Source organism: Paralichthys olivaceus, chromosome 6 (genome assembly GCF_024713975.1).
Source record: "Paralichthys olivaceus isolate ysfri-2021 chromosome 6, ASM2471397v2, whole genome shotgun sequence".
NCBI lineage: Eukaryota > Metazoa > Chordata > Actinopteri > Pleuronectiformes > Paralichthyidae > Paralichthys > Paralichthys olivaceus.
The window spans coordinates 23586123-23601947 of NC_091098.1; the positions used below are offsets into that span (position 1 = coordinate 23586123).

The 15825-nt window shown below is 42.3% G+C and overlaps 1 protein-coding gene across 2 annotated transcripts; it reads right to left on the bottom strand.

Annotated features, from left to right (window-relative positions):
• Positions 1–491: 491 nt before the first annotated feature.
• kdm5bb (lysine demethylase 5Bb) lies at positions 492–15727 on the bottom strand. Of its 2 annotated transcripts, XM_020107634.2 has the most exons (28): positions 14601–15702; positions 13348–13425; positions 12858–12980; positions 12589–12759; positions 12035–12091; positions 11091–11246; positions 10891–10984; positions 10087–10205; positions 9539–9697; positions 9260–9379; positions 9021–9179; positions 8708–8889; positions 8429–8591; positions 8176–8295; positions 7601–7795; positions 7199–7380; positions 6898–7022; positions 6263–6413; positions 6041–6155; positions 5376–5731; positions 4444–4582; positions 4181–4360; positions 3871–4032; positions 3287–3772; positions 3091–3175; positions 2767–2975; positions 2446–2679; positions 492–1459 (listed from the first exon to the last, which is right to left on the bottom strand). In XM_020107634.2, the coding sequence occupies exons 1-28, from the start codon at positions 14751–14753 to the stop codon at positions 1322–1324; spliced, it is 4611 nt and encodes a 1536-aa protein (XP_019963193.2). In that variant the 5' UTR covers positions 14754–15702; the 3' UTR covers positions 492–1321. The 2 variants fall into 2 exon arrangements, with proteins under 2 accessions (XP_019963193.2, XP_019963194.2); XM_020107635.2 differs by lacking the exon at positions 12035–12091 and having other exon boundaries at positions 14601–15727.
• Between the last annotated feature and the right edge of the window lie 98 nt (positions 15728–15825).

Sequence of the window (15825 nt, forward strand, 5' to 3'; positions counted from 1 at the left end):
TCTAATCCTGGCACACTCTGCTGATGCATCCTCTGCTGTCTTCAGGCTTATATTATGCAGCGCTTTAAAACCCTGTTGTCTTTATAACAACAGTCTTAAAACCATGTGGAGCTTTAGCTGTTAAACAATGTTTTTATCCTTATTTTAAATTAGCTTGTGAAGTTTTATGACCCACTGTCGCAAACAGAAACCCAGCAAGTCCATAATTCTTGTTAAGTAGTTCTGCGAAATCCACTTCAGTAGCCTACTAATCCATCATGCAGAATTTTTTTACCTTTAAGGTTTTTCTTTTGCTTTGGCCGACAGGAAGAAATATTATCTCGTCCATTTATAGAGACCAGAGCAACACTGTGTCATCGATAAAACTAGAGTTTAAAGTGATTCAGCTAATGTACTCATGGTAAAGAGAGGAATAAATTGATGTTCCCATTTACAAAAACATCTTGAGGTTTCTTTCTACCACGTTAGAGTCAAGGGACGAGACTTCTCCATAAAACAAAAGGGCTTTATTCCACAATATAAACGTGTAACATCTTCAGCTACAACCCCGAGTCCTTCCCATAGTATCATTACCCAGACTACACTGCTGCAGAGTTACGTGTCAACAGAGACTTTTTTTTTCTTCGGCATGCGACATTTGTCCTCCGCAGCAGTGAACCGTCCACCGGCGAAACTTCCTGTACATCACACCATCGCTAAAGAAAACACAACTCAGCGGATATCAAGCCATTTAAGTCAACTCAGACAAAAATTATTGCTCAGATAAATAAAACTATTCTACAAAAGAAACCGGGAATAATTATATTAAGATGCATGTACTAAACACTGGATCTCAAAGAAAAAAAAAGTTATAGTAATTGTTTCAGTCCCCTCGGCTCTGGTTTAACATGCAGGGAGGTTCCAGAGGAGATCAAATGAACCCTTGATTAACCCTCTTTACAGGTGCTTCATGTTGGAAGACTCCTTTGCGCCAACGCAACGGAATCCCATGCAGCACACTTCACATCAAGTGTTTGGTTTTTTTTGTCATTTTTCTTTTTCATTTAGACAACCACAAACAATTCATAAGAAGAAAGAAATATATATAATATATATATATATGTAAAAATACAAAACAAAAAATAACTAAACATTATAGTTCTGGACAACAAGTCAAAGAGGAGATAGCACCGTTGTTACAAAAGGACAGATGGGACAGGGGTGAGGGGGGTGAGGGGGGGTGAGGGGTCAGTGACACATCCAGACTGGTGGCTCCGATATCAGGCTGATGACAGACAGACCTCTCCGGGCAACATCCTTCACCGAAACCTTAGCTGTCTCTTCATTTTCTCATGTGTCCGTCGCTCAGCGTACACCTGACACAAATGTAGTCCTCCTTCTCCGCCATCTCAGCTGTAACGCCGACGCAGACTTGGTGGAACCACTGGTTACAGCTGCCGTCACACTGGACCCAGTTCACCTGCAGACAGACACAGTTTTACAATGAACTGGTTCTTTACTTAAGGGCAGAAGTAAAACAAACCTAAACACAACACAGACATATTATTGTGTTGGAAGTTGATACCGTCAACTTTTCAGCCGCTTGTTTAAACATCCAACATTATTGTTCAGGTTTCTGGCAGCTTCATGAATCCAAGTCCAATATTTTTATCAACATCAACTCCTGAGGGAGAAATCTGCCTCTGCAGTTGCTAAATGCTGAAGGACTGTGTCTGTGTCTGTCTGTTATTTGGTGATGAGCAGGTAGTTCACAGTTCTGATGCTGAAAACAACACTGTGACGTTGTTGAGAGGAACCATGACGATGACATTGCAAGGCCAGAAAACCAAAACAACAACTGCAGCTACAATAAATCCTGTATTTCTTATAAATCTTCCAAGTCTTATTTGTCTCAGCAACATTTCATAAACAACCAATTTCTTTTACATTTACTGTAATAATAAAAGATTGTGTTTTGGCTGTTTATTAGCTTATTAGCTTATTAGCTGTGTCCTCATAAGCACCTCTGTAGGTAACTGTGGTGACAGGAGGTGACAGTGTTTGTTGTGGGTGTGGTGGTGATGAAACCTGCAGAATGAGGAGACAGTCCTACTCTCAGGTTACAGATACATAACCACTCCTGATGACCTGTATATACTATGGTAGTCCTTCTACCTCCTGTGGCTTTAAAGACTTATAAAGATCTGCAGATTTCCGAAAGTAAAAATATGTCTTGAGGAACCCTCCTCTATCTCCGATATCATTTTCCGGATGCTCAGAGAAATTGAACTGAATTGTTCCTTATCTTTTATATTTCTTCAATTTTTAATAAAACGTTTTTCTCTGATGCTAAACTCAGATCATTTGGATACATGATATTTATTATATAACGTATATTCTATATTGATGTGATGTAACGTAGAAGGTGAACTGTCCCCTGCAGAGAAAAGATCAACAGTATTTCACCTCATCTCCCTCTGGCAGCTGACACCTCTCTGCTGGACAAACGGCCATTTCCTCCTCAGATTCGTCAGACTGGGAGAAATCAGAGCGTGGGGAGGATGAGGTTGATGCTGTTCTGCGCTGCAGATTCTTCTTATTTATCTTCTGTCTTTTGTGAGAATGTTTTTTGTCCTCCAAATGTCGCTTCCCTTTCTTTTCTGAGCCAGTCATAATTTCCCTCATGGCGTCGACATCCTCCTGAAAATGAAACGACAACTAAAACTGAGTTTGATGCTGTTTTGTTGTGGGTTTTTTTGAGTTTTCATTGATTCTGCTGGTCTTCACCTGGTTCAGTGGCAGATTTTTTCCCTGAGAGTTAAACTGCGTGTGTACATCAGTGTCTGTGGCCTCCTCCTGTGGCGGCAACGTGCATCTGTTTGTTTGCTGGCTGGTGACTCGGTCCAGTAATGTGTGGTAGAGGCTCTGGACCTCTGGCAGAGACACCTGCAGCAGGAGCCCCTCCACCATCAAATCCTCCAGCTCCCGACTCAAGCCTGTCAGACATTATTATTATTATGATTATGATTATTATTATTCATATGTAATCAACATACAGACAAATGATTCTTCAGTAGTCGCAGTGACAGTTCAGAGGATGCTGACACTAACCCTGCAGTGGTATACATCTCTGCTCGGTGTAAAAGACAGTCTGAGCATGGCTTGTCCTGTTCCACTCTGGAGTCAAGGAGGGCGCCTGCATCAAACACATCAAATCCCAAACGTTATTGAGGACTTATCTACACATACTCTGATTTACGTTTCTGTAAACTGCTACAACAAGTCAAACGAGCTGTTGATGAGGGACCTGAGAGTTGTTGTGAGTTTCATGGCTGCCTGATACCCAGCTGGTGAGAGTGGGAGGAGTTCCTGGTCTTTCTTCCAGCTCCGGTAGGTTACACATCTTTGAAATCCGTTGTGCTCGGTGCTGCCAGTTAATTGTCCTCTCCACCACATGGTGCAGAGCATCGCCCTCAGGCAGGCGCACCCCAATGTGCCGCAGAGATGATTGCAGGGAGAGGACTTTGTTCAAGGGGGGTTTTTCTGATCGCTGGCACTGCGGACAGAGCCACGGCTGTGTTTTGCAGGGGTCTGACGTGTCTCTGACACACACACTGTGGAAGGCGTCCCTGCAGAGTTCACACTGCAGCATTGCACCCATGGGCGCCTTCTGACAGACACACACCTTGAGGTCCATGCAGTCTGCGGTGGGAAGGAGCTTAGACTCATTTGCTGCCCTGAGATTAGAGAAAGCCTCCATCTCCCTCACCTGCAGCTCCTCAAGAGTTGCCATCTGGATATGAAATAAAGTCAGAGTCAGAACAAATCAGTTAAACCTTTAATTATATCAACTAACATAACAATTTATCTCTGAAGGAAAACCATGCTCACTGCAGAGGTAGAATCCTTGTGCTCTGAAAGCACTTTCTCCACATCAGTGAGAGAGTTGAGTCCTGGCGTTTTCTTTTTGTTACTTTTCGGTGACTCTTTGCCTTTTTTGATCTTTCTCTTTGGAGAACCAATATTTCCAAGGTCAAATCTTGGGGACAGAACCTGTGATGAACAAAAAAAATGTGAGGAAACTGAGCTATAATTGTTTTTTTCCTGTATTCACTGGCAGCTGATTAAAATGAAAACTACAGATCAAATTCTTAATTCAAAATCATCAAAAGCAACCTCATGGTCTTAATGGTCATTTTACCTCCAGTAAAGTAAGAGCAGAGTCTGTCTGAAGAAAAGTTGTTGCTGCAGATTCTTTCCATTCTTGCACTTCTACCATTAAAGACTCCAGTTGGTCCAAAGGTTCCAGGTGGACTTGAATGGCTTGTCCTCGTAGCACCATGTCAGAGAGGCTGTCCACCCGCAGTATGCAGCCGCTGGCCTGAAATATACAGATTTGTTTTAGAGCAACAATCACCCACTTAGTAAATAACTCTGATCATGAAGTGTAATAGGTGCCCTGACCTGAAGCTCCTCAGCTTCTTGAAGCCACTCCCGGGCCTTTCTGATGGTGTCTTTCAGCAGCAGACAGTGTGGGAGGTAAGCGGTGATATCAGATGCCTTCTCAGCAGCAGCACTAAGGGTCTCTATGGAGTGTGGTGGTCTGGTGGACAATAAAACACACTTGATATGCTGAAGATGATGAATGTAGACATAATGCCTGCATCGCCACCAAGTTAAAAACTCTGTAATAAGCTCTGTCATGGCATCGTCAGACATTTTCACTGGAAGCTTCACACTTTCAAAATGGTGAACACGTCCTGTTTATGGAGTTTTTATTGAATCATTTCAAGCTACAGTTTTTAAATGTCTTTACATAGAATGTGACTGAGGCAAATCACCACAAATAAAGTTAATCAACAACATTTGAATTGTGTGAAAACCCAAAATCTTTGAGTTATTTTTTTTTTTTTAAATGTGAAAATTTTAAGATCTGATTTAAAATTAGTTTTTCTGATAATGGAAAAAGAAAGATGCACATTGCTGCAGCCATGCCATTAAAAGCCTTTGAAAAGCACTTGTGACAGTTAATACTGAACAGCACTGAGAAACAATGGAATGAGGGCAGAACTAAACGTGATGCTCACTTTTTGTTGATCTTGGTGAATATTCTAGCGGCAGCATTTTGCACTAGCTGTAATTAAAATGAAGCAAAATCAGGAGCACTGACGTCATATTCATTATTCAGTTACAATCAGTCAGTGCAAATACCTGGACAGAAAGTTAAAGCTTTGACCAGTAAAATAAAATAATATTTAAGATAAAGTTTATCTTAAGATTTTAATTTTTACTAACAGAGAATAAAAACCTATCACAACATCTTTTTTTGTTGATGTTTTGGATGTTTTTTTTGACTCTGTGGTTTAAATGCTGACATCAGTCAGTGCTGCCCTCACCTGGCTTTAAGGAGGCTGCTCGCCTTGTCCTCCCAGTGCTCAGACACGGTGAGCAGCTCCTGAAGACGTGCCATGGCTTTCTCCACGGACGGATGAGGTGACAGGCCGACTCCCTGGTCGATGAGCCTCCTCATGGTCTCCAGAGTCAGGGTGGCGGGCTGGGCGCTGGCCTGCTGCACCGCCTCCAGCCAGCGTGCCTGCTCCAGCCTCACTCTAAGGCGAGGAAGCTCGGGCAGGTCCACATCAAAGTCAAAGCTGACGTCCAGCAGGCTTTGGATCTCAGCGACGCTAGGAACTTGGTCTGCCAGGACTTTCTCGCTGTGCTGCTGAAAGTCTTCGATACGGTTCAAGAGTTCCTGAAGGAGGAAAACATACAGGTCGTTAAAATGAATGCTTTTACATATCTGAATAGAGAATTCACAGAATAGAGAAATGAGGGAATCTTCAAAGCAATCGGCAGCTCTGTGTTTTTACTTTATTAATTCTTCTTACTTTCGTTATCTTTTTTGTAAATATTCTTGTGTGTTCACGGGTCATCGATACCGACATATATCTATGCAGCACGCCCAAAGTCTAATCACTTCATCCCCATATGAGGAACCTGTGTTGGAAGCAGGAAGTTCCTACTTCATGTTGTTCCTGAGTTATTGTGTTCGTCAGCCTACCTTCAACTTAGGAGCCTGAGGGAGACAGCAGGAGAGGTTATACAGCTGCCTCACAAACGAACTCAGCTCCTCCACGGTCAGCTGGCTCCGTGATTTCCCACTACCACATCGATACCTAGAGCAGGGTGTCCAGAGAAGGAGTTAACCCCAGAATAAGTTAACGAAATGTGACAGTGTCTAATTTATACAATTGTCTGATGAAGAACAGTGTATTAATGATACCTGGTCTGCCTCTTCCCGTTCAGCAGCTGCTGAGCCACCGAGGAGCACTTCTCTGCATCTTGTGTGACCAGACGCAGCCGACGCAGCAGGTCGTTCTCGGGGAACAGCTTGGACTCTGATTCAGCGAGAAGGGAGCGAAAGACTGGCAGGCCTGAGGAGAGAACAGCTGCTTTAACACACTCACAGTTTGAAGAACCTGTGGAGAAAACACTGACTTGGTGCGTCTACTTGTTTTTCATAAGTTTTGGTCACAATGTTTACAGTTGTTCTGTTACAAGGACAATACCACTGGTTTGAGACACATCAGTCAATCCTGTGTAATAGAACTTACATTATTGACAATCATGTTTTTAATTCATGAAAGTATACTATCATTTTAAATGAGTTTTCCCCCCTTCCAGGAGCCCTTTGTTTTCATTTCATTTTAAGGGATGCTTTTGAAATGATTTGCTAAACATATCTAAAGCATCCAAAAGAAATCCACATTGGGTTTTAGCTACCTAATTTTGGAATTATCAGTGTGAACACTGGAATGTTCCATAAATAAATATAAGCAGACAGTTATTATGTGTGTTAAACATAGCAGATGGTATTTTTAATGCTGCGTGGCTTTCTTATTTATTCTTGCTGCTTACCTCTCTTCTTCTCCAGTTTGGCCTCTAGAGTCTCTGCCACACGGGAGGCCCATTCGTCATACAGCTCAGATCGCTGCTTCACAGCATTCATCATGGGGAACAGCTTGTCCAGTGTGTATCTGAAACTGCAGGTGCAAACACAACAATAAAGTTACTGAGTGCACTGGGATAATATAACACACTAATATACTTCAGAGTTTTTACTTCCTTGAACATATTCATCACATTAAAACATCTTGTTTGCTGATCTCTGCACACAAAGCGTGTTCACTGCCTCTGAGTCAGCTCCAGAGGGACTTACTTCAGTGTGTAGTTGGCGATAGGGCAGGAGCACAGGTCGTTGATGTGGTGCAGACAGACCAGTACTCCAGGGCTACAGGGACAGGTGACGGCAGACAGGTAGCAGGTGGTCCTGCACTTGGCACACTGTCGCTCATCATCCTGGAGGTGATCATATTTTGCCTCCTTGCAATGAATCAGCCCCTGAAGGAGTGAGACAAACAAAAGATGTTGAAACCCAGTCCCGGTGAAGTACAACACAGTGAATGTGTTTAGTGATTTCTCTTGAACTGTGTTAAACGTGTGATTGCTGGAAAGAAAGCCCTGACAGCCATTAGTCTTTACACTGAAAAAAGCCTGTCATATACTCAAAGTGCAAAATAAGTTAAATCTTATATTAACATGATAGTGAGGGCCGTCTTACCATTTTCTTCACTTTCTCTCTAATGTCCTGCTCCTCTCGGAGCATGACGACCATGTCCTTGTGGACAGCGGAGGCCAGGACCACATCAAGTGTTCCTGCTTTCGAGGCCATATTGCACACCATCTCATCATGGGAGAACACGTTGTACCTGTGCAGCATTCGATAGTGGTCGACACACTGCCTGCCAAGAGGCATCTGGAATCAGAGGCAGGAAAAAAATTTGTTGAAAGGAGAGTTAAGGCCAAGTTGAAGCCACAATAATACAGGCAACAGGTTATTTTATGGTTTACGTTCTCTGAAAGTTTCCAAATAAATCTGCTGGTATTCAGATGTTAATTACTTGGCCAAACACAATTTACGTACCAGTATGTGTGTGTTGCTTGGTAACCACTTGGATTAGCTTCTGTTTTTTTGTGTTATGTGGTGTAAAAACAAGTGATTATGAAAGAATACTTTAAAATTATTTATTTCACAAGTTGTTTGTTTTTGCAGCTATGCCTGAGAAAGTATTTTGATTACTTTTCTTAAAAACTTTGCTGTGTTGTTTGGAAACACATAACAGATGTGATGCGTACCCAGTCCACAGTGCAGAAGTTGACTGCCTCAGCAAAGTTGAAGCCCTGATTGAAGCCACTGTGGTAAGCTCTGGGAAACGTGATGACAAACTCACCAGCACACTGATTTGTTCTGTAAATCTAAAGGAGAGGAGACAAAAATAAGATGATTAATGTTCTGTGGGGAAAGAAAAGATGTTTGTTCATAGCTGAATGTTGTTGTGGATAAACACAGAAAGGCATCATTGCATGTGCAAGTCATATAAAAACATACTGGGACTCCATAGGCCATCAGGGTGTTGGGGTTCATGATGGTGACTAGTTGGTGCAGCAGATCAGGCTGAGAGTCGAAAAGCTCAGGGGCCAGTTTCTTCATCACTTCCTCCAGCTGTTCTGCTGCAAAGCCAGGAGCTCCGTACCAGGTTTTGGGTTCCCCCCTTTAAGTAAATAACATTTTGTTTGTGTGTTAGTTCCACGGAGCAAAATCACAAGCACTCAAAGTCCAGACCACACAAGAGAAGCAGCTGGGCTTCAGTTTCAGATGTTTTAGTACCAGTGCAGGTAGTTAATGGAGTAGCTCCAGTGATCTTCAATGTGCCAGCAGAAGGAGGAGAAGCACATGCCAACATAAAGCCATGGCAGTGTCATCCCACAGATGTCAGCAGTCACATGAGTCAGTATAGAGGGGTTCATCATCGCCAGGTTGTTGAGGTTCCAGCCACACTTGAGGTATTTCTGCAAGAGAGGAGAATAACTCAGATCAATCACACACGAATCATAACCCTTCATTTTAATACAGACTCAAAAAAAAACATGACTGGCTCATTTCAATTCCACACCAAGGGCACTAAGGAGTGCGAGTTTACCTCGTCAGCTGGGGAAAGCTTTAATTTTCCATTCGGAATGGGGAATCCACTCCCAAACTCTTTTGAGGCGATATCTGCTCCATATTCCACCGTGACATCCTCTTCAATGGCTCCGACCAAACGCCAGAACTCTTTCTCCACCAGCTCTGTGGGTACCATCTGTAAAACACAAGAGATATAAGTTAAAATGTTCACCCACAAGAGACTCACCAGTTTATTTTGAAACCTTTTCTACTTACATGAACTGGCATGTTGAAGTAATCTGATTTGAATGCATCAGCCATTTGCCCAAAAGCACGCAGGGAATAGTCTCTGTACGCTTGCTCAAAGCCAAATGCCTCATGTGGTTTGTTGCATTCCTGAATAAGAGAAAAAAATCTTTGAACAAATAGGTTTGGAGCAATTTTATTATTTATAAATATCTCTATATTTATTTGTGATATCTGTCTTGTAGTTAGACACGCTTGTTTTTCCTGATACTTCTCACTGCTCGTTAGTTACGCTCAGTTCCTCCTCACCTGAGCCAGACACTTGGGGCACCTCCAGTCTCCTTTGGGGACGTCGTGCAGAGGAGGGATCAGGCAGAAAGTGTGATAGCTGCCGTCACAGCCGTCACACAGCAACAGACGGTCTTCATCTCCCCCACTGCCACACACCAGACACACAACCAGATCCACCTGGAAAACAAGAGGAGGAGTTTGTAATGTACGTGTTACAGAGTCTTCTACACAGAGCTGTTCTCAACTCACAAATGTATAACACAAATGAATGTGAAAGTGAAACATACACTGGGCTGGCAGTTTATAAGATGAAGCTTGCTTAAAATAACACAGTCCTACAATAAATATATTACTGTATGTAATTACATAATTAATATACCTGGTAATGTCAAGGTTACTTGTATTATATAGTTTTTGCTAATGAAGACTTTAAAATACATTTAGAGAAGTTAGATGGATCCTATAAAAAATAAACTGCAAACAAACAATGGAGGTTAATGTGAATAAAGATTAATCCATTACTCTTTGATCAAGAAATTTGATATGACAAAGTCTTTTCTACTTACTGGACTTGGAGGAACTGGGGGGAGGAATTTCTTGTACCGTGACTTCGATTTGTCTGCTTCAGTTATTGGTTCTTTGATTTCAACTGGTTCCACTTTCACTGGAATGGGAATTTCTTTTTCTGCAAGAAGAAACCACACAATTAACTGGTTTGGTCACTACTGTCATAACAATAACAGTGAGCACTGTTTACCTTTACTTTAACACCCCATTAAGCATTAATGAGCCACGTAAATGACTGGCACATTTGAATAATACTTCACTCCAATTGTAACTGTATTACAGTTGTTTCGAACAGAGATTAAATCCTAATATGTTGGTGATAAAGTTTAATAGCGTGGTTTAAACACAAACTATGTATGTTTCAGCCACTAGGGGTCTCTCAATCAAAACAATAACAAAAGATGTTGGATGATGTCATGAAGTTGTGTGTTTAATGGGGATTGTTGTCTTCACCACCACGGTCATCATAGCAGGTAGATTTTTTTTAAGGTCTCCTTTCAAAATAAATCAGATCCGATGATTAAATACAATAAAAACCAAAATTTGAGAAGTTGTGGGTTCAAAATTTGTGTTTCTCGTTCTAATTCTCCGTTATCATGTTAAAATATAAAGTTAAAAAAGGCAATTATCTAAAAGGTGCGTCACATGATGAAAATTCACTTTCGATTGACACTTGAAAAGGAGACGATGAGTCAAATGAAATGACTGATTTATCCTTAAATTGCAAGAAACCTTTGGGATAACGTGAGTACACAACTCAGCTAAATGTATATGTACACTTCCACTGGGACGTGGAGTCTGACCTGGTTCTGGCTTGGCAACAAAAGAACCCATCCTCCGCCTCAGGTTCGGCCTGCTCTCGCCAGGTTCTCCTGGTTCAGTCTTCACACACACGGCCTGATTAAGAATGAGTGAGACGTTAAACTGAAACTGAAAACTACTAAAGCCACGATAAGAGTGGAACGTCTGTCCTGCTGGATACGGGACAGTTCTAATCACCCACCTCACACTTCATGCGCTTGGCTCTGCGAGCGCTGGGGCACATGTTGGGCGTCTGGGCAGTTGGCCTCTGAGCCTGGTCCTGCAGCTTGAGCTCCTTGGTGTCCAGACTCTCCCGGCTTCCTGTGCTCTCCACTGACGGGACGGGCTTCTGAACACACTGAGGGGAAATGATACAACAGTTAAAACCACTGTCAAATAAAAACCTTTTGTGTGCCTAACTGAAAATACCTGTACGCTGAAAGGCAGCGATAAGTAAGATATGAAAAGAATGTGACATAGAGCCTCAAACATAAATACACCAACACATCCAGAACAGAAGTAACTGTTTAGAACTGTCAGTGAGAGTGTACTACAGCCAACATTTTAAAATGGGTGTAAGTATATATGACATGATTATTACCTCGGTCTGTCAGTGATAATAAAATAAACTGAACAACCCTATGTGACAGTTATGAGGAAGTATCAGCAACTACCAAATGTTCAAAGAATGGAGACAACAGTCGGTATCAATATAGTTTGAGCAGTAAAAGGGGCCATAAGAAGGATGTGGTTAGTTACAGTTTGTAACATGCTGAACTAGAAGAAGGAAGATGTGCAGGTAGTGAATATCACACGTTCAGAAGTTACCTCTGAGTTTGTAGTGTAATTATTTAGAGAAGCAACTGACAAGGGTCAGAGAAAACTTAATATCTCCTACAATATTTTAACTAATACATAACTAATACATAATGCTGCACTGTGTTTTTAACGTTACTCCCAGGTTACATGTTAAATGTTGACTGACTTGTGGAGGGAAACTTCACATGTTTGCTCTGAACTTTAAGTTGTGAGAAGAGCTGTAAATGTAAATATAACACCACTATGCTGAGAAGAACCCAGCCACAGATAAACATGCATTTTTTGTTAGCCGAGTGGCTTCTTAACCATGACACAAACATACTGTACCTCGTCAAGTTCAGGATCAGCCTCCAAACGCATCAGTTTGGAAGCTGCCTCTGGTGCCTGAGGCAAGAGAGAGCTTGAGTAATTAAACAATTTAGAGTGACCTGTGTAAGAGGTCACACAGCTCCAATTCACAGACCTTGGATAAACTCTCTTGCAAGATATCATGAAATATGAGGATGTGGAAGCTACTTAGTGACACAACTAGACTCCAAATGACAAATTCACACTCAGTATATTAGTCAGAAAATAGCCTCGACTTGAAAACATACAGAAAGATCCAAATCTCCAGATAAAACATAGATATAAGCTGTAGTTTAACACAAAACATGCGTTTCCTAATAATGCATTTTTCTACATTTGTCTTCAAATCTTTAATTGTACTATTGGCTTCCAGTTCAAATGGAAACACAAATATCAAACATACTACATTTGGAATTAAACTTAAAATCCATTATTAGGTTTGTTTGTTTACAGGTGAGCACCTATGACAGAATCTTTTTGTGTGCGCTATGAGGAACAGGATATGCTCTTATATTGACTTGTGTCCAACTCACCAGCAGGTTTGCTCCGCTCTGAAAGAGATTGTAGGGATAGAGGATTTTCTCATAATGCCCTCGCAGGTGTGAGCCGACAGCTTTGCCAGGGGCGAAGCCCATTTGTACTGCAATCTTGGTCCATTGCCTGTCCTGACAGACGATGTCAAAACCACCCTCATCTGCCACCAGCTGAAATGACAGCAAGTTACGTTAATGTTATGAGTTGTTTGATTGCATTTAAAAATATATATATATGAAAATAATGGGCAGCGATGTCAATTATCAACCTTGTTTAGCTTATACAGATCCAAAATCTTCCTCTCCACGTGAGGAATCTTCAGGGCACATCCCTGCAAATCCCAGAATTTGGCAATCTGGTCCAAGAAGTTGAGCTTAACTCTGGTTTGAGCCTAGAACAATATAAAAAACATTCACACCAGTCAGGTACAAATTAAGTCAATTAGAGGCAATTTAAGGTATTCAAGGAAAACCTAGATAAATATAACATGAAAAGACAAATATTTATCTAAGAACAAAGGGTTATGTGACCTATTGTTCAAAATAAATGCAGATTAAATTTAATATTCTCAAAAGTCTGAATTAAGTAATTTATCTTTTGTTATATAAAAAAATCTTAAGGCATTAATAACATTACTGGTCTTTGTTCTACAACTGCTATGATCAGTGTGGCCTTCAGAGAAAGACAAATTAAATCTACAAACACACAAACGAAGACAGTCAAATAATTACTGGTAAAACCTGACCAACGTAACTAACCTCAAGTTCATTAAGCCTCTGGATGCGAGGAACAAAGTGAAGTCTGTCCACATCACAGGCAAATGGAGGCTGCCAACCCTAAACAGAAATACACACAATGGCACATGAAGGTCATCACAACATTAAGAAGAGATAGTGCGACTATTGTTTTTATTCTTCACTGCATGTTTCTCAAAGCATGGATTCAAAATGTCATTCATTTTCAGCCTGTGGCTCTTAATCATCAATCAATATTTGTGTCAATACCACACGTGATCTAGCGTGAACAACAACAAAACCCAATTATTCAAGCAGCAGACCCCCAAATTCTTGGTTTAAGTCGGGAGCCCACATCCCCCACTGACACACAAAATGGCCAGATGGAAGACTCACTCACCAGCCCTGCTTACCACAAAGCCAACATGGAGGACAACACCCTGCAACACAGGCTCACACATGAACACACACACACTCATCTTCCGTGATCATGACCTGCAACCTCACTGTGCTGTTGTGTAATAAAGCGAGTTAACGCACAACTTTCAGGGAGTCTCGACTTGTTATTTAGCAGCAGCGGGATCTTGGTGAATGGATAACTGTGTGTTACTGTCATTTATTTGTGACGAGGGTCATTTATTTCCACATTAAAAGGGGGAGGATGGAGATAAAGACACGCTGCTGCAGCTGTGCGTGAGAAAATGCACGTTTCAAGTGATGGATCACACACACACACACACACACACACACACACACTGTGACCCAACTGCACCATGATGCTCCTCCACTAATAATCCATAATTAACCTCCCGGGGACATTTAGGGGCAAAAACATGGAGGAAAGCAGATTAAACATGAACATTAAAAAGCTCGTGTTGTTATCAGTTCATCTTCTACGCAGCTCGATGGCTTCCGCATCGCCTCCCGTGTCAAAGCCGTGTGGCTGAACTGTGACAGGTTGAGCCGCTAGCTGTGAGTTAGCGTCGCGGCTAAAAGTGGCTCGACCACCGGGAGCACCGGGGCTTTGTTGACACGCGGTCGAACGGTCCGGTTCCGACGCGCCGCTGCGTCGCTGCGCCGCTGCCCGCCGAGATTTCGAGCGCACCGGGGGCGGCCCGGCGCGACGTGTATTCATCGCGGAGCAGAGCTAGCTTAGCCGTGGCAGCACAAAGAATGAGCATCCGCCATGTTGGAGAGTCCCTTTAAATCCCCGGGTCCATCTACGGCTAATCCAGCATCCGCGTCGCCGTTTCTCGGCTCTTTTCTCTCGCACTCACCGGAGGCGGCCGGACTTTGCAGATGCCCGTTTTCTCCGCGATGGGACGGATCTTGTTGATGAAGGCGAAGGGGTCAGCGAATTCCTCCCAGCTGGGCTCGAAGACCGGGCACTCCGGAGGAGGCTGGAACTCGTCCGGCCGAGGCTGGCTCATCGTCTCGGGCTGACCCGCCGGAGGAGGCTCGGACGGGACGGATCGCCGCGTCCAGCACCGCGACAAAAACAACAGCAACACGGGGGGGGGAGAGGCGTCGAGGTGTAGCGGGTCACCCGGAGCGTCTCTGGCGGGGCTGGAGCCTCGTTGTTTCGGCGTCAGACTCGGTTGCGGTCGGTCGACATCAACACACACACACACACACTCACTCACACACACATCCACGCACAGTGAGGAGAATGTTCCAAGGCAGTGAGCACGTCCGCCCAAAAAACTAGACACCGCTCAGTCCTGTGTGATTGATCGGTTTGCTGCACGTTCAGCGTCGAATCCTCTTATTGATGAGTAATTACACAGTCACACGTCGGTTCTGCTGGTGAACAAGCTGTGCTGTGTATTTTCCACGACATCACATTATGACATTTAAACATGTATGGCTGTAAATGTAAGACTCAGGCTCGGGGGCCCCTAGAAAGACAACTGCATATCTGTCCCTTATTTATTTCCATCTGTAGCTCATTGGTTTTTATTTGTGTGTGTTTCTGTTTATTTCCTTCTTTGTCTCTGGGTGAGTTCTTGATTCACATACGTCTCTTGCACAAGTTTGCTTTGGTTTCTTGTATTTCTGAGTTTTTTTTTTTTTCTTATATGTAAGAAAGTTTTGAATGTTTAACAATCATGTATATCAATATTTAATTGTATTCTGGGATACTCATTTGTTGCAAATATATATGTATATGTGTGATAATACAGTAATATAACAAACGTCATTCTCAAATGGTTTATTCTGGATGGTGAATGTTTTCATTTAAGTAGCCTGCATTTTGATGATGGTACTTTGGTAGTTTTTCTTTTGTTAAAACAAAACTGTGACAGAAAATGTCTTCATTATGTTTTCAGTAAGTTCCTGTTCTTCTTCTGCATCAGTTTAAATCTTTATATGAGACGATTCATGCAACCGGACACTTCATCCCTCGTCTAAACTAAAGTGCATCTTAAAGTAAATACCATCACAGGTCATGTTATTCATATTTAATAAACTGTGAACTAGTTCTTCTCTTTGTACACAGTC